At 42.9% G+C, this 19579-nt stretch overlaps 1 protein-coding gene across 9 annotated transcripts in view; it reads left to right on the plus strand.

Moving 5' to 3' along the window:
* Positions 1 to 19579, plus strand: part of gria2b (glutamate receptor, ionotropic, AMPA 2b) — a 140992-nt gene that overhangs the window by 55178 nt on the left and 66235 nt on the right. For 8 of the 9 annotated variants that reach the window (XM_072255987.1, XM_072255988.1, XM_072255980.1 and 5 more), the window contains exon 3: positions 11153 to 11392. The exons of the other annotated variant lie outside the window; for it this stretch is intronic. In XM_072255987.1, coding sequence (XP_072112088.1) covers positions 11153 to 11392 — 240 coding nt within the window. The remainder of the gene's footprint in view (positions 1 to 11152; positions 11393 to 19579) is intronic. 9 annotated transcript variants of the gene reach the window in all.

The following is a 19579-nucleotide window of genomic DNA, read 5'->3' on the forward strand; positions in this document are numbered from 1 at the left end:
GGAGATTTGATGGAGATATACAGAATTATGAGGGGTACAGATAGTAAGTGCAAGTGGCTTTTCCCACTGAGTTAGGGTGGGACTACAACCAGAGTTCATGGGTTAAAGGTGAAAAGTTTAAGGGGAAGATGAGGAAACTTCTTCATGCAGAAGGGTTGTGAGAGTGTGGAACTGTTGCCAGCACAAGTGGTGCATGCGAGCTCAATTTCAATGTTTAAGAGAAGTTTGGATAGGTACCTAGATAGTAGGGATATGGAGGGCTGTGGTCCAGGTGCAGGTCAATGGGAGTAGGCAGTTTAAACGGTTTCAGCATGGACTAGATGGGTCAAAGTGCCTGTTTCTGTGCTGTACTTCTCTATGACTCTCTGACTCTATGTAGAAACAGGGTTTCCAAAGACAATATATTAGTCATCAGTACACAGACATCTGCTTCCTAAGGGCTCCAGTTGGCTACATTCTCCAAGCCTCTACCACTGCTTGCTCTGTTAATAAGCTGCCCAGCTGCCTCCACACCCTGCTCCTCGCTGACCTACTGGAGATCCAGCAGAACAGTCATCATGCATCCATTAATGTCAGTCAACAAAGAAGGGTAATGCTGTTGCTGAACAGTTCAAAATAGAGCACTCTGAAGAGATAACTGAATTTAGCTTCTACTTACAAGAACATATACCTCAAGAGCAGAAATAGGTCACTCATTCTGTAAAAGCTTGCTACACTATTTAATAATCTGATCTAATTCAAATCTCAGCTCCTTATTCTCAACTACTCTTGGTAAAATTTGACCTCTTGTTCATCAAAGATCTATCTACTCTCACCCAAGTGGTTGATATTTTATTAGGGGTTCACCCTTAATTTTTTTATTGCGATACAGTGCAGAATAGGCTCCTCTGGCCCCTCGAGCCATGCTGCCCAACAATCCCCCGATCTAATCCTAGACTAATCACAGGATAATATACAATGACCACTTAACCTACCAATCAGTACGTTGTTGGACTGTGGGAGGAAACCAGAGCACCCGGAGGAAACTCGCACAGTCACAGGGAGAACACATAACCTCCTTACGGGCAGCAGTGGGAATTGAACCCGTGTCTCCTGTACTGTAAAGCATTATCCTAACCACCACACTACTGTGCTGCCCCTAATTAGCAACAGAAACATCCTCCCCACCTCCATTCTGTAAAGACCCTCAGGACCTTATGAGTATCTATTTTAAGTCCCACACAGTTTACTAAACCCCAGTGTTTACAAGCATTTCCACTTTTTTCCTCATAAGACAAACTATTAGTCCAAAACATCTGAATTACTTCCAGTTCATTCACGTTCTTAAACAAGGAGACAAATATTCCATTCAGATGTGATCTCACCAGCAACTGTATAACTGAAACATAACCTCCCTACTTTTTATGTAATTTCCCGAGCAATAAATAACATTTTCTTAGCTTATTTATTTACTTTATTTGTTTAGTGCTTCTTTAATGAATCATTTGCAAGGCCACACTTAAATTCTTTTGCATTTCACAGCATTGCAATCTCTCATGATGCTCCCTTTGCTAGATCTTCGCTCACTCACCTGACTAATCAATATCGACTTTCAGCCTCTTTACATCTTATTCACAAGTTAGTTTCCTACCTGACTTTGTCTCTTCTGCAAATTTACCCATCCTACCCTCAGTGCCATAATGGTCACATGAAAACTCACTTACAAAAATTCTGAGATGTTGAGGCAATCACCACTCTCCACGACTCACCACTCATTACACCTCACCAACCAGACAAGGGCCAATTAGCTCTTTTCCTCTTTGTACAGAGTGCTGCCTGGCCTGCTGAGCACTGGCAGAAATTTCTTCTTTATTTCAGATAATCAGCCCCTCTTGTTTTGATTTGTGTACACCTGTTTCGGCTTGCTCTGTTTCATGTTAGTGAGACGGTCTACTGCCCACTCCAAATCTTACATCCTACACTGTGAGCTGCCACTGCAACCAGTGACGAGCGAATTTCTTCCTTCAACAAACTGAACTCAGAATCAATCACTCACAAACCTGCAAGTCATTAGGAATTAATGCAACCAGCACAGGTGAGGAAGGACCTTCCTGCAGTTAAATCTGCGCATGATTAATGTATGACGATGGCTGGACCATCGTGGCCCAGCTGGCATTTCACAAGGAATGGCATCAACAATCGTTGTGCTGCCTTTATCAACTGAGTGATACGTTGCTGTGGAAATCTGGACTCCTGACACACAACTAAAATGGAAGCAGATTGGCACTTGAAGCACCCATGCCACATGGCTAGTTCTATTTATTTACCTATCCCTTACTGAGTCAATGGGCATATAAAGTGGAAGTAATAGATTTGTGAGGAGCAATGACCCTAATATTTACTGACAGGTGTACTTGGAGGAAAGGGTCAAATGTCATCTTCTGTACTGTAAATTTCTGAGAATCTGTGGCTTGATGGTTGAGTCTGCACTTGTAAAGAGACAGATGGAACAGCGTTTAGTGGGAAGTTTGCATAGGGCGTCTTGCCTGTGAAGTGTCTGAGCAGCCTACCTCAAAGCATGGGACTTCACCTCTGGAGGATTAAGGGGTGTAGGAAAAGCCTAGAAGGTTTTTTATTATTTCACAAGGCTATTGCAAATGAGTGTAGGGGAAGCATTATGTTGCTGAATGTTCCTATTTATTACAGGGATGATTGTTTGCAGGACCAGTCTGGATGTGTTCTTCCCCAGTGCTACGATAAGAACAGTCCTGCCATTGTACATGCTAATATAGAAATCCTGATACAATGTTAATGCACCTTTTTCAAATTAGATATGCAGTGTCCTTTCCATCTAAGCAGCAGCCTGAGCAACATTGAAATTGTCATGTGCTTCCTTTCTCTTTTTTTTTGCTCTCACACCTATCTTACCCCATCCCACACAAATATTCTGAGTTGTCACAGAGTCATACAGCAGGGAAAGAACAGACCATTTGGCCCATCTGAGCTAGTCCCCTTCGGCCCATAATTCCTTTCTACCTTTCATATCTAGGTAGCTGTCCAAGGATCTTTTAAGTGTTGTTAAGATAGACTGTGAGCTGTAGCTCTGCACTGGACCCATTTATTGTGTAGTATAGGAATATTCTGGGGCCTAATCTTGAGCTTCCAGATCTATTTTTCTAGGGTACTGCAACTTAGTTTTGATGTTTATTTCACTGTAAATCAGGTAAGGACATCCTTAGTTGAGGAAGTTGAATTGGGCACTTCCATTTTGAACTAATCCATGGAAGGCCCGTGGTACTGAGTGTTATTTTTCACTGCCGTGCTGTTTTGGTGTAAATGCTGCTGGAATTGGATCATGCTTTTCTGCTTTAGGAGCATCAAAGGCATGAAGGAAGCACTATTTTATTATATCTCGTTCACTGTGGCTGAGCTATTTTAAAGATCACTTTACCATTTGTTTAAGCTTTGGAGGCTGTGCAGTGAATCCAGAGGATTGAGATGAGTCTCCAAAATGAGGGAATTTCTTTGTGTACCAGCTGTTTACCGTAGCTGCTTCTTCTGGTGTTGTTGGATGAGCTGGAGTTACTGGACCAGTGTTGATTGCAGCATATGAGAGACCAGAACAGCAGCTCATACTTGCTGTCCTATCTCTGCCCCATGGGTTGGATCTGTGTAGTTTGTGAGCATTTGAGGCACCAGCAATCCGTAAGGCCAACTGCTATCCCATCTAGCCACTGGCCACTTGCTCCCCCCCCCGCCCCCCCACCCCATGAGCACCAGCTGTAGGCTTGCTAGCATTCCATGGGAATCCCCAGGGTAGACCTAACTTCCTAAAAGGGGTGACTAATGATCTCATACGGCAGAGCACATCAAAGCTGGGATGGGCACCGTGGAGACAAGATTTATCTGCTGCTCACCCCCACCATTCCAATCTTCCTCATTATACCTGCTGGATGACAGGTTGATGCTTCTGGGCCCGAGTCCAGCTGGAGACACAGGCGTACAATTCTTGTGGTTGCAGGCTTATCAGCATGTAGTGGTATGCACAGATCCGGAGAACGCTGGCTTCCCTTTGACTTCAGTGCAGTTCACAACAGCAGACTGGAAAAGTATTTGAATTTCCATCTCTGCTCTGGCCTGTTGAGCCTTAAGCTTCTCCTTGATACTTTAGCTGAAGCAGATCTAACATATCGTTGCTTCTGCAAGCCATTACCAATGTCCACCATAAGTCTACAGCTTCCACTAGTTCACCATGAGAGGCAAATACTTTTCATAGGATTCATAATTACACAGCACAAAACAGCTCATGCATTTTCAACAAGATGCCTATCTAAGCTAATTCCATTTGCCTATGTTTGGTCTATTTCCCTCAACTTTCCCATTCCATGTACCCATTGAAATGTTTTTTCAAGAAAGGGTACATTTCACGAAAGCTGGTCTACCTGAACAGATGCTGGTGACCTTTTACCGCTGCACCCTAGAGAGCATCTTAACATACTGCATCTCTGTGTGGTATCTCAGTTGTACAGCAGCTGATAGGAAAGCACTTCAGCGGGTCGTCTCTAGCACACAGAAGATAATTTGTACACAGCTCCCAACCCTGGAGGACACCTACAGCTCACGCTGCCTAAGGAAAGCTACACGCATCTGTAAGGACAATACACACCCATGCAATCAACTGTTTGAACTTCTTCCATCTGGCAGATGTTATAAGACTTTCTATGCCCGCACTTCCAGACTGAAAAATAGCTTTTTCCCCAGAGCTATAATTGCTCTGAACCAATTGATTAAGCATCATCCATGAATTTGTTACATTGCTACTTTAATACTGGTTTTAGGGCTGTCATGCATCTGAGTTGTGCTTTTGTACTGCTGGACATTGCTTGTACTGGCTGGTTACTCGATTTTATTTATTGTTTATTTACTTTATTTATTGTTTTGTAGCATTAAGTACGAGAGTTGCAAACTATTTTTTGCTGTATTGGTGCATGACAAATTGTACTATGCAATGACAATAAAGATATTTCATTTCATTTAAAGGTTGTAATTGTACTTCTACCACCTCCTCTTGCAGCTCATTCTATATACTCACCACCATCTTACTCTTCAAAATCCCTTTAAATGTTTCCTCTCTCCCGGTAAGCCTATTCTCTAGGAATAAAGACTGTGACCATCTATCCTTTCTATGCACCTCATAATTTTATCGACCTCTGTAGTGTCACTCCCAGACTTCTTCTGGGATGTCCGGACTGTCTTACGCAGAGAGGTTAGAGAGACTGGGCTTGTACATGCTGGAATTAAGGAGATTGAGGGGGGCATCTGATTGAGACATATAAGATTATTAAGGGATTGGACAAGATAGAGGTGGGAAATATGTTCCAGATGCTGGGAAGAGTCCAGTACCAGAGGGCATGGTTTAAGAATAAGGGGTAGGTAATTTAGGACAGAGTTGAGGAGGAACTACTTCTCCCAGAGAGTTGTGGAGGTGTGGAACGCGCTGCCTCAGAAAGCAGTGGAGGCCAATTCTCTGGATGCTTTCAAGAAGGAGCTAGATAGGTATCTTATCGATAAGGGAATCAAGGGTTATGGGGACAAGGCAGGAACCGGATATTGATAGTAGATGATCAGCCATGATCTCAGAATGGCGGTGCAGGCTCGAAGGGCCAAATGGTCTACTTCTGCACCTATTGTCTATTATCTATTGTCTATTGTCCTTCGCTCTGGGAAAAACAGTCCCACATCGTTTAATCTTTCCTGACAACTCAAGCCTTCCAGTCTTGGCAATATTCCTGTGAATCTTTTCTCTCGCTTGTGGTGCAAAGTGCAGGTGTATTCCAAGTGTAATCTAACTGATGTTTTATAAAACTGTAATATGGCATAACAGTTCTTGTACTGAAAGCCATGACTGACGAAGACAAGCCTGCTAAATGCCTTCACCACCCTGTGTATCTGTCAAGGAACTACGTATTTGTACCCAAGGTGTCTCTGTTCACCAACACTTCTTGAAGCCCTCCTACTTACGGTACACCTCCCAGCCTGCTTTAATATCCCAAAATGCATCACTTTGCATTTCTACAAGTTAAGCTCCATCTGCCACTCTTTTGCTGATTTTCCCAATAGATCAATACCTTGTTGTAACCATAGACAATTAGCTTCACAGCCCACACTATGCATCTAATTTTGCTCATCATCCTACCTCCATTCGAATCTAAACCATTAACATAATTGACAGATAACAGTCGAGACAGCATCAAACCCTGTGGCACATCAGTAGCCACAGGCCTCTAATATGAAAAAGGACCATCCACTACCACTCTCTGCCTTCTCCCAGCAAGCCAGTTTTCAATCCAATTGGCTAACTCATCCTAAATTCCATGTGTCCTAACCTTCTGGGCTAGACTGCAGTGCCGAGCCTTGTAAAGGCCTTGTGAAAGTCCATGTAAATAACATCTACCACGATAGCCTCATCAATCTTCTTGTCACCTCTTCAAAGTCTTAATAAAATTTGTGAGACATGATTTTCCACGTACGAAGCCAAAAGGGATGAACTGTTCCAGTGGCTCTGAAACAGTGACAATAATTCTCTAGTTAATGCAACCAAACAGGCACAATGGTTCTAATTTAATGGAAGGCGTTATCAATGGCTATTGTGTTCATGCATAACTGGGAGGAATCAATAAATTTAATTGATGGGTTTCATTAAGGATTCTTGAGGAGATGTATTAAATTAATTTTTCACCACCTGTGGCCATGATGCCACTGGGCAGGGCAAGGAGGTAATAACCATACTTGAAATGTGTATTACTGTGTGAGCTACCATTGTTGAGCTCTCGCTTCAGAATATTAAGACATCTGGTCCTAAATTACAGGAATAACAGGAAGAAAATCAAATGACTCAGATACTGGGGGAGATCAGCTGCCCCGCACCAGAGTTGATGCCAAGTTTACCTGGGTATCCTCTGGAAAGTCCCCAGTTTCCAGCACTAGTGGTAGCAACTTCCACACTGCAGCCACCTGCTGCTAATTGCTTCGGTTCAGCTTCTCGAAGCATTTTGTGGCCAGCTTGGACTTTCATAGATTTCTCCTTTCAAGCGTGAAGAAATCAGTCCAAGCTCCATTCCAAAGGAGGGGCATTAGCTTCAGTAGGGACGGTTACACCGCAGAGAGTAGTGAATACAGCCTGGTGCATAGTCCATCACCGGCACAGGCCTCCGCACTGCTGAGAACATCCACATGATTACATCACTCTACTTGTGCACATAGCAATAAACTCAACTTGAAATTGTAACTATGCTTTTATATATTTAGACTGCGCTGACAGATATTTGCAAACATTCAATCACATTGACACCCTTCACAGTCGATGGGCTGGGGTCACAGTACTTCTCAAAGCCATGCTGTGAACTTAGTTGCAAACTGAGCCAGTTGAGTACTGGGAGCCTGGCACCTCGTGAAATCTATACTGAAGGGTTAGGCAGGCAATAATTCTTCAGTTGTGCAACATTGATGCCATTGACTCTGCAAGCTCCTGATAAATGTCTTTGTTCTGATCACTTTAAAGACTCATGTATTGAAGAAACTAACTCATCTTACCCCTGCACCAGTTTGTCCTTATTGTTGGAGGTAAATGTGAAAAACTTTCTGGAATTTGTGGGCATTGAGCCTTTCCACAATGTGACTAGTCTGAAATGCAGATTGAATGAGAGATAATTTGACCCAAGGTCTATGGTGCCATGCCATGCTCCATTTATCAGCCATCTTTCTTTTTCATCTATCTGCGTAATATATTGAAGTGATTAAGCTGTAATGTGTTTATGAAAATTTTAATTAAAATAAATCCCCAAACATTGAACTCAAAGGAAATTAACTAATTATAGAATGATATAACCTATTTACCCTTATGTTCCATCTTAGTTTCCAACTGGGTTTAATGGCCCTACTATTTCTAGGCATTCCTCCCAGTATATGGCTGGAGCCAGGCTGGCAGAAAGTTGTTCCCTTTCAGTACGAGTAACTGCAGACTTCATGGAAGTCATTGCTGACTATAAGCAGCTCTGCCCTGAAAGGAGTGGCTGGTGACTGTATCATATCAGCTTCCCTTCTCCCTTTCTCTTAAATGCAGTTGGCGCTTGCAGGATGTCTCTGTATATGAAATAACAGCTGCTTCGATTCTAACAGTGCTAGTACTCAAGTTGGTGTTTGCTGTGTCATGCAAAATGATCCACTGTCTTTCTTCTTGAGCATTTCCTCTTTGGAGTGCTGTTTCTTTATAGGTATTTTACGTCAAACAATTCAAACATGAATTCTGCAGAAGTTCTGTTGAGTTATAAGTCAAAGTGATCACTGGCAAATGTTGTGAAAATTGTCTCTGCAGCAGCACTACATTGCCATACAGAATAGCAAAGAAAAAGATGAATTATAGTGTGTGTATGTATACGTGTGTGTGTGCGTCTATATATATATTGTACATTCAGTGGGGAAGAAGCTGTTCCTGAATTGTTGAGTGTGTGCCTTCAGACTTCTGTACCTCCTTCCTGATGGTAGCAATGAGAAGGGGGCATGTTCTGGGTGATTGGGAGCCTTAAAGCTGGACACCACCTTTTGCAGCATTGCTCCTTGAAGATATCCTGGATATTACGGAAGCTAGTGCACATGATAGAGTTGACTAAGTTCACAACTCTCTACAGCTTATTTCGATCCTGTACAGCACCACCCCTCCTACCCCATATCAGATGGTGATGCAGCCAATTAGAGTGCTCTCCATGGTAGATCTATGGAAACTTGCTAGTGTCTTTGACATATCAAAACTCCTAATGAAGTGTAGCCGCTGTCATGTCAGGCAATACCTATGCAAAAAGAGTTAACATTTTCAGGTCCATGAATCTTCCTAATAAGGGGATATCAAAAGGGCTAACTCATTTTTCTCTTTGCAAATGCTGCTTGACCTGCTGGGTATAGATTTCCTTCTGTGGTAGTATGCTTTTCATTTTCTAGTAAAATATATACAACTTGGAAAATATGTGTGAATAAAAAATAAGAGTAATGTAGAATCATAAGGACAAATTTTTAATTTGTACACTCAAGGGCCTTTTACTTTGAGGTTGTGTATCAGGAAATGCCTGCACAATTTATCATATTCTCTATTTAAAAATAAAACTCTAAGAAATTTGTAGATACCATTATCAGGCTGATTTCCTGGTCTGTGGACAAAGCTCTACGCTGGTATCTTAAACTGAAAAATATACCCTTCGCTATTACTCACTGTGTGTTCGATCCTCTCTCCTGTGTGTTAACAATAGTTTCATGTCAATCAGTGAATAATTTGGATCATTAGCTTCCATTTCTTGGATACGACAAATGTTTTATGCTCTAAAATGGTGTCTGCAGCTTGGATAAAAATTTGTGGCATAGAATGTGCAAATGAAATAAACCAAGTTATGCTAATTTTGTAGCGTTTTTAATCCGATAGCGTACAAGTGTTGTCCATGTTTACTGATTCCGATATGGCAAGTTCCCACGAGGCATGTGAGATACCGTGCTGTCTCGAGGCATCAAAGGGGTTAGTAGCACATCCACTGAATGGACGGGAAAGTACATTAGATGAACTGGCCTGAGCCATCTTCTGAATTCACTGGAATTCAGAAGATGGAACAGTGTCACCAGGCCAGGAAAAATCTCAAGCTGGAAGTAGGTTGGGAAGTTAAAGGAAGAAGGAAACCTTTGTATTGAGCTTGCCAATGTGCACAGGGGTGTTCTATCTCTATTGCTTTTATTTGGGCGGCACAGTCGTGTAGTGGTTAGCACAACACTTTACAGCACCAGCAACCTGAGTTCATTTCCTGCCACTGTGTGTAAGGAGTTTGTACGTTCTTCCTGTGACCACCTGGGTTTCCTCTGGATGCTGTGGTTTCCTCCCACTGTCCAGTGACGTACCAGTTGGGAGGTAAATTAGCCTAAGGTTAAATCTGGGGATTGCTGGATGGCACAGCTTGAAGGGCCAGAAGGGTGCGTTCCACTCTGTATCTCAATCAATCAATCAATACTGTAGGAGAAAACAGCATTGTGAATGCTGTGCTCCGGTGGTGATTTCTGTTATCCGTCAAGTAGGGGGCCGTGCACAATCCTGTTTTGATGGAGACAAACGTGAGAGCACGGAGGAACATCTGTGAAACTTCTGAAATGCCTTCTCCGCTGCCACCGCAACTGTGTGATCCAGAATCTCCAGAGGGGAAGGCCCCGAGTCCTCAGCTTTGCTTGCTGCTCGGCGGCCGGGGCAGGGTCGAAGCCCTCGGCAGAGGATGGTGCTCAGTGCTCGGTGTCGGAGGGCTGGATGGAAGCTTGAAGTTTTCGGACGGACTCAGAGTCGGCTGCGGTCAGGTGCTTCCAATGCATCGGCAGTTGTCGGCGCCTGGAGGTTTATGGCAGGGAGAGTTTCTCCCTTTTGCCGCCTGCTATCGGGACTATCAGGAGTCGATGGGAACTTAAAAATTTTTTTTTTTGCAGTGCCCATGGTCTGCTCTTTATCAAATTATGGTATTGCTTTGCACTGCTGTAACTATATGTTATAATTATGTGGTCTTTTCAGTGTTAGTCTTTGGTTTGTCCTTTTTTTTTGTGATATCACTCTGGAAGAACATTGTATTATTTCTTAATGCATGCATTTCTAAATGACAATAAACGAGGACTGAGTGTCCTCATAATCTAGTAATCTAATTGTCATCACTGAAATCATATACAAAATTGGAAGGTTGCAGATTTGCAGAGAATGATCTACTGATTGGAAAGGATTTTGAGATAAAAGTTGAGGGAAAAAGGGAAAGATGGATCATGCATTAAAACTCTTGGAGAGATATGATGTAAATTCTTATGATTACATTCACTAATGTTCATTCTGAGAAATTTGAGATGGTAGTCCTTACCTGATAATAAGATCAATTGATGAACCGTAAGAAGACAAAATAATGTTTCAGAGATAAATCGTGTGTGAATAATGATGCAAAACCAAGAAAGCAGCATTTTGCATATTTTGATGCTAGTCTATGGATCATGAATGAAGTAATTATAACCAGTTTAAAACAAATTAAATTATACTTATTTATCAGGATCAAAGCTATTGTATTGATTATTGAGTGTGCACATTGTATACATTCTGCTTTCTTTTTCTCTTTTGCAGTCTGTTCCCAGTTTTCAAGGGGAGTTTATGCCATTTTTGGATTTTACGACAAGAAATCTGTGAATACGCTTACATCGTTCTGTGGAACCCTGCACGTTTCTTTTATCACTCCGAGCTTTCCTGCTGATGGGTTACACCAGTTTGTCATACAGATGAGACCGGATCTCAAGGGTGCTCTTCTCAGTTTGATTGAATATTACCAATGGGATAAGTTTGCTTATCTGTATGATAGTGACCGAGGTACATGTTTTTTTTAATATATATATTCACTATTGTAGCCTTCTTTGTTTTGCCCTCCTGATGATGCAATGTTTATGCATGTAGGGTTCTGATGTGTTAAAAACAGCAGAGCATTTATAACCCCAGTGAGATACACTGACCCTGAAATGAACAATGTGGATTTTAGAATTAGACAGATATTCCAATATTTCATTCAATTGTCTTTAAGACCATAGGAGCAGAATTAGGGCATTTGGCCCATCGAGTCTGCTCTCCCATTCAGTCATGGCTGATTCTTTTTCCCTCCTCCTCAGCCCCACTCCCTGGCCTTCTCCTATAACATTTGATGCCGTGACCAATGAAGAACCTGTCAATCTCTGCCTTAAGTACATCCAATGACCTGGCCTCCATAGCTGCCTGTGGTAACAAATTCCACAAGTTCACCACCCTCTGGCTAAAGACATTTCTCCGCAACTGGACACCCCGTCTCCTGAGGCTGTACCCTTTTTCCCTAGACTCCCTGACCATGGGAAACATCCTTTCCACATCTACTCTGTCTAGGCCTTTCAACATTTGAAAGATTTCAATGAGATCCCTCCCCCCCCCCCCCCATCCTTCTGAATTCCAGCGAGTACAGACTCCGAGACATCAAACATTCCTCAAGTGATCACCCTTTCATGCCAGGAATCTATTCTGAATCCTCTCCAATCCCAGCACACCTTTTCTTAGATAAAGAGCCCAAAACTGTTCACAATACTCAAGGTGAGGCCTCACCAGTGCCTTATAAAGTTTCAGTGTCACTTCCATGCTCTTATATTCTAGACCTCTTGAAATGAATGCTAACATTGCATTTGCCTTCCTTACCACCAACTCTACCTGCAAGTTAACCTTTAGAGTATTCTGCACAAGGACTCTCAAGTCCCTCTGCATCTCAGTGCACGACTTTGGTAGAAGAAGTTTTCCAACATTGTATTTCATCTAAAGATCATCCCAAACAAAAGAATTTAAATCTTCTGAAGCAAAGAAGATGTAGAAGAGAATGACTACTGTCTGTTTTGTTTTGAATAGGCTTGATGGTTAGGTTGCTGTTCCTTGCTTTATACAGTCTTTTGATTCCTCATCCTTTGAGGTCTGGAGAAATGGGAATGAGGTGGACCAATAAAGATGACCTCACTGTGATTCCCTAACCCAGTCCTTTACAAAGTGTGCAATCTGTCAAAAACTATTCATATTTGAGCAGTAAGACAGCTGTCCATCAGAGTGAAATGACCACCTCTAATTCCCTGCCATACAACTAGAATTTCCCTTCAGATAGGTTTGAACTCTGAACCGGTTTGAGTTCCAATTAACATCTATTGCTTCAGTGTTTTCAGGAAAGATCGTGTCTAGAATGAGTCTGGGTAGGTTGTACATTCCAAGTAAACAATTTCAACTGCATACACAAATGTGAACCCAAAAAGTGAAAATTCTACTGTGTATGTAAATTGAACTATTAGTGGGACAGGTATAAATACTTTCTCACACAATTTTGCTTATCAATATTGTATTGTATTGCATCAGCTATGAAATGGTTCCAGCTGGTTGAATGAGTTTAATTACTTGTCAAGAAGGGTAGTCACTAAGGTTACACATGAATTGGACCAACTTGTGTGAAATTCAGCAGTTTCTTTCATGTGTAACATGCCAAATCCCAGGAGCTGATAGAGCAGCACCAGAGACAGGGATGGAGGGCACGATGTGAGCCCATGGAGGTGGGGCGTAGTGGTTTTGCTGGCTGCCTGCTGTGCAGAACCTACTCTCTCCTTGGCATTAAGGGGGCTGCAAAGAAAAGAGCCATCAGGACCATCACAGAGGCTGCTGAGCGAGCCTCCAGATGACTCTGGATCAAGAGGACACAGGCCAGTGCCTGACCAACCCTGGCTGGGTTGCTTAGGCAAGAGTGTCTGACATTGAAAGACCTGAAATACCTGATGACCTTAGTTACATAATTGATTCTATGTCCCAGTGCATCCAAGGATGTATCTCAGTATCCCAATGTAAAAACATGCATCAATAGCTGAATCAAAAAAATTGGTTTCATTACCATTTCCTACTGAATTTGGGATAAAGATCCCAAAGCTGACACTTCAGCATAATTATATGTAAAGGATGCTCAAAATATCTTTTATTTTTCAATTCTGCGCCTGGCACATTTCTCAAGGGAGAAGTATGCCGTGGGGTTTGAGCTAGACTGACAAACGGCATGCTTGGAACTGGTCCATTAGTCTTTTTGAAGTGCCATGATGTAAAAGACAAAATGATTTAATTTTACAGGAACTATCAAATTTGCCTAATCCTTTCTATTAAAAATGAGTCGCAATAAATGATTGGACTATAGTAGAAATTTTTCTATTCACTGTGGTCCAACAAAAAGGAAATCTACCATACTTCCCCAGTTTATCTTTGTGACTCTAGAGCTGCAACAATATAGTTGAGTTTGAAATGACCTATTTTGCCATTTCTGCTATACTAAATCAGGAAAAGGGACAAAACTGGATGGATCTCATGGCATTGCCTATGTAGCAAATTCTCCCCCCGTCCAAATGACCTTGCAAGGTTTTCTCCAGAGATAACTGAGAACCAATGTCTAAATCATAGACCTGTTGCTATTACTAGTCAAACACAGTATTGTTTTATTCAAGGAATTAGTCCTTAATGACAAAGTGCCATAATCATCATAATTTCTGGTATTGTTCCTTCCCGCTACATGGACAGACCCACCAGAGTGGAATACAGAGGATGGCCCTGCAGTCTTCAGTGATGATTGCAAAACTAATGAGGTCTCTTGGCATCAGGTCAAAATGCCCAAGGAAACCTCCTCATGGTTACAACCTACTGGCCTCCTATATGGTGATATGTCATTCAACAGCTAATGGAAGGATTGGTTCTAGGAATGTTCTTTCCTCAAAACCAGGACACTAATGCTGAAGATAAGACTAAAGCATTCAGAGCCATGTTTAGTCAGAAGAGCCAAGTGGTTCATCTCCTGAAATCCCCATCATTACAAATGTCAGTTTCCAGTCAATTCAATCTACTCTATATCATATTAAGGAATAGCTAAGAGCAATGGTTACAGCACAGATGATCGAACTGACGATCTGTGCTCCAGAACTAGCTGTACTTGAAGTCAAACCATTGTAGCTCAGCTACAGCAATACTGATATTGATTTGACAATGTTGAAAATTGCCCAGTATGCCCTGAACAGAAAAAGTGACTAATTCAGTCCAGCAAATGCGAATGAGTACACAATCATCATTAACAGCGTGATGGAAAGTGTCATCGATTGTGGCACTTTCTCTCCAACAAACTGCTTGCCAATCCCCAGTTTGGATTTCACCAAGTTAATTAAATTTCATACAATATTGGTTCAAACATAGGCCAATGAACTCAGGTGAGGCGAGTGTGACTTACCTTGACATCAATGCAGCATTTGACTAATTTTAATTGGCAAAACTGAAATCGGTGGGCATGATGAGGAAAACACTTCAAGGCTCAAGAATAGAAAATGGTTTTTGTTATTAGAGATCAACCATCCTAGTTCCAATGCAACAGTTTCTTAAGTTATAAGCATAGCAACCTTCTCTTACTGGCCTTCCTTCCATTATTAGAACAGGAAGCAAAATGTTTACTGTTTACTTGCACAGTGTTCCATTCCATTCACAACTACTCAGCCAATGGACAGCCCACCCCTGCGTGGATAAACCCTAGGTGTGTACAGGTATTGATTGACGTGGCAAGAGATCTTCATAACACAGAATTTCCAAACAGTGCCCAGCTCCAACAAGAGGAAGAAGAAGAATAGTCCTTAACTCGGCATTGGAGTTATCGAGGCACCGTCATGACGGTGTTTCTGTAGCAAGCTTCTTGTTTTAACGAGACCAAGTTGCTAGCTCGATGCTCAACCTGACCTGGATTCGAACTCGGGAACCTTCGCTCCAGAGTCCGGTGCTGATATCATTGCGCCACCAAGCGGGATAGCTCCAACAAGAGAAAGTGTCTAATTACTCACCTTTACTATTCAATAACATTTTTGTCAATGAGCACCACATATGGAAGTAACAGTAATCAGCAGCTTATCTAGATGAGCCACAAATACTGTAGTTACAAGAGTAAATGCAAGTCTGGATGAACTTTACTTTCCTGCATGATGACCTCCAGTCTCTCCGAGGGACAAGAAAAGTATGATGGGAGAGTACAGCACCAACAACATTCAGGAAACTGAATATCACTCAGGGCAGAGCAACCCATTGGATTGCCACCTCCTTCACCAGTCTCGGTATTCATTTCCTCATCGACGGCACAGTGACTGCGGGAGGTATCATCTCAAAGATCAAAGTGCATTTACTATCAAAGTGTGTGTACATTATACCACCTTGAGATTCACTCCTAACAGGTAGCCACAAACCAAAGAGACCCAAAAGAACTTATTTTAAAAAAAACTGTCAAACACCCGCAGAAAGAAAAAAGAATTGTGCAAACGTCAAAACTAAGCAAATAGCTTCAGAAATAAGAGTTTTGTGAAAGACATGAAGCCAGAGCAGACCCCAGCCTCAGTTCAGTGCAGAGCAGAATAACCATCTACAACATCTGCAACATGGACTGCAGGTATTTTGCCTAGGCTACAACAGCATCCTGAACCTGCCAGCCCCTAACACCAAAAAGTACACAGGCAGTAAACTCACATGTACACCGTCATCTGGGCCGTACCCTCCAAATATCCGGACCTGCCTCTTTTTTTTTTTTGCACTACCTTACTTTCACTTTTCTATTTTCTATTTATGATTTATAATTTAAGTTTTTAATACTTACTATCGATTTGTAATCCAGGGAGAGCAAAGCGCAGAACTAAATATCGCTGTGATGATTGTACACTCTAGTATCAACTGTTTGGTGACACTAAAGTAAAGTAAAGTAAAATTGAATATTCTCCTCCCGTGTCGCATACCATCCTGGCAGAAAGATGACCCTGCTTTTCAGTTCTGAATCTCTACACTCAACAACATCATGGAGAAGCCCTTTATCAGAGGGGCTACAGTGGTTCAAAAAGAACCACTTGCTACCATCTCATTAGGGGATGGGCAACGTACACTAGCCTTGTAAATACTACATAAGTTCTGAAAAGGGAATTGACTTCAATAGGAATAAATCCTTAGAATTCTGTAAATTTCCTGCTGCCTAAGAAGTTTAGTAAATCAGCTCTGTGGGAGAGGTGGTAACAGCTATTGCATTTTACTGAGACATCATATAAAGCAAGCCATCACGTTGTTCATGATCTTCATGTCACAGACTAGACCCCACTTGGCATTGCGACTCTCCCGTAGTCAGAGGCCATGGTCTAGAGTTGGAGCTTTTTCTGGCATATAGGGATCTTGCTGATGCCAACCTGGAAAGTTCCACATCTGCTGAAAGAGAGGAAGAACTTGAAAGGAAAACATTTATTTTCAGAATTTAATACTGAACTTTAAAGGATTGTCAGGGTTAGAGAGAGAGAGAGGGGAAGAAGCCTTCAGCAGATGTGATCAGAAAGGAGATTACCTGCCAGCAGCCAAGGAGCTACCATCAGCTTTCTCTTACTGAAGATTAGATGGAGTGATAAATAGGAAATCAGAGCAGTTTTCTGAAAAATCCCTTTCCCCATCAAAAGCATGGTAGAAATAACCTGGCACTTTTTGACTGCCTTTGCCCCCAGCCATATCGAGACTGTTTTTTGTTTTCTGCCTCACTCACCTCCTGTACCACAAAAATCTGCCTTATAGGTTCATTTATTTAAAGATACAGCTCGGAATAGGCCCTTCTACTCTTTGAGCTTCACTGCCAGCAACCCACCAAGTTAAGCCTAGCCTAATCACAGGACAATTGACAATGACTAATTAACTTACCAATTAGTACGCCTTCGGACTGTGAGAGGGAATCCATGCATTCCACCGGGAGGACGTAGAAACCCTTACAGAGGATGCCAGGATTGAACTCTGATTTCCAAACTCTGCCCTGAGCTATAATAGCATCGTGCTAACTGCTATGCTGCCATCCCAACGAAAGAGTGGCAAATATCAATAACTGGCACCAACTGGGGCCAAGCATCTTTACAGTATTTAAAGGATAATTTAAAAAATTATCCTAGTTCTAGAAGAAAATTATGAAACTGGAAAATGATATACACAAGTTTGATGGCATTAAAATAGACTCGACAATAATTCTGGCAGACCAACCCAAGAGAATATATGTTATCAGTAATTTTATTCAGAGATTATTTGAAAATGAGCATATTGTGTGACTGGATCTCTTTATCGCTAACTGCCGACGGAACATCAACCGTCTCGACTTCACCGCACCTTGTCCCCATTCCAACCTCACTCCTTCAGAACGCTCTGCTCTCCACTCCCTCCGCACTAATCCTAACCTTATTATTAAACCCGCCGATAAGTGGGGTGCTGTTGTAGTCTGGCGCACTGACCTCTACCTTGCCGAGGCACAGCGACAACTCGCGGATACCTCCTCTTATTTACCCCTCGATCGTGACCCCAATAAGGAGCACCAGGCCATTGTCTCCCACACCATCACCGACTTTATCCGCTCGGGGGATCTCCCATCCACTGCTACCAACAGTATAGTTCCCACACCCTGCACTTCCCGTTTCTACCTCCTACCCAAGATCCACAAACCTGCCTGTCCTGGCCGACCTATTGTCTCAGCTTGCTCCTGCCCCACCAAACTCATTTCTGCATACCTCGACACGGTTTTATCCACCCTCGTTCAATCCCTTCCGACCTATGTCCGTGACACTTCTCACGCTCTTAAGCTTTTCGATGATTTTAAGTTCCCTGGCCCCCACCGCTTTATTTTCACCATGGATGTCCAGTCCCTATATACTTCCATCCCTCATCAGGAAGGTCTCAAAGCTCTCCGCTTCTTTTTGGATTCCAGACCTAATCAGTTCCCCTCTACCACCACTCTGCTCCGTCTAGCGGAATTAGTCCTTACTCTTAATAATTTCTCCTTTGGCTCCTCCCACTTCCTCCAAACTAAAGGTATAGCTATGGGCACCCGTATGGGTCCTAGCTACGCCTGCCTTTTTGTTGGCTTTGTGGAACAATCTATGTTCCGTGCCTATTCTGGTATCTGTCCCCCACTTTTCCTTCGCTACATCGACGACTGCATTGGCGCTGCTTCCTGCACGCATGCTGAGCTCGTTGACTTTATTAACTTTGCCTCCAACTTTCACCCTGCCCTCAAGTTTACCTGGTCCATTTCCGACACCTCATTCCCCTTTCTAGATCTTTCTGTCTCTGTCTCTGGAGACAGCTTATCCACTGATGTCTACTATAAGCCTACTGACTCTCACAGCTATCTGGACTATTCCTCTTCTCACCCTGTCTCTTGCAAAAACGCCATCCCCTTCTCGCAATTCCTCCGTCTCCGCCGCATCTGCTCTCAGGATGAGGCTTTTCATTCTAGGACGAGGGAGATGTCCTCCTTTTTTAAAGAAAGGGGCTTCCCTTCCTCCACTATCAACTCTGCTCTCAAACGCATCTCCCCCATTTCACGTACACCTGCTCTCACTTCATCCTCCCGCCACCCCACTAGGAATAGGGTTCCCCTGGTCCTCACCTACCACCCCACCAGCCTCCGGGTCCAACATATTATTCTCCGTAACTTCCGCCACCTCCAACGGGATCCCACCACTAAGCACATCTTTCCCTCTCCGCCTCTCTCTGTTTTCCACAGGGATCGCTCCCTACGCGACTCCCTTGTCCATTCGTCCCCCCCATCCCTCCCCACTGATCTCCCTCCTGGCACTTATCCTTGTAAGTGGAACAAGTGCTACACATGCCCTTACACTTCCTCCCTTACCACCATTCAGGGCCCCAAACAGTCCTTCCATGTGAGGCGACACTTCACCTGTGAGTTGGCTGGGGTGATATACTGCGTCCGGTGCTCCCGATGTGGCCTTCTATATATTGGCGAGACCCGACGCAGACTGGGAGACCGCTTTGCTGAACACCTACGCTCTGTCCGCCAGAGAAAGCAGGATCTCCCAGTGTCCACACATTTTAATTCCAAATCCCATTCCCATTCTGACATGTCTATCCACGGCCTCCTCTACTGTAAAGATGAAGCCACACTCAGGTTGGAGGAACAACACCTTATATTCCGTCTGGGTAGCCTCC

The sequence above is a fragment of the Mobula birostris genome, chromosome 4 (assembly GCF_030028105.1).
Source record: "Mobula birostris isolate sMobBir1 chromosome 4, sMobBir1.hap1, whole genome shotgun sequence".
NCBI classification, from domain to species: Eukaryota; Metazoa; Chordata; class Chondrichthyes; order Myliobatiformes; family Myliobatidae; genus Mobula; species Mobula birostris.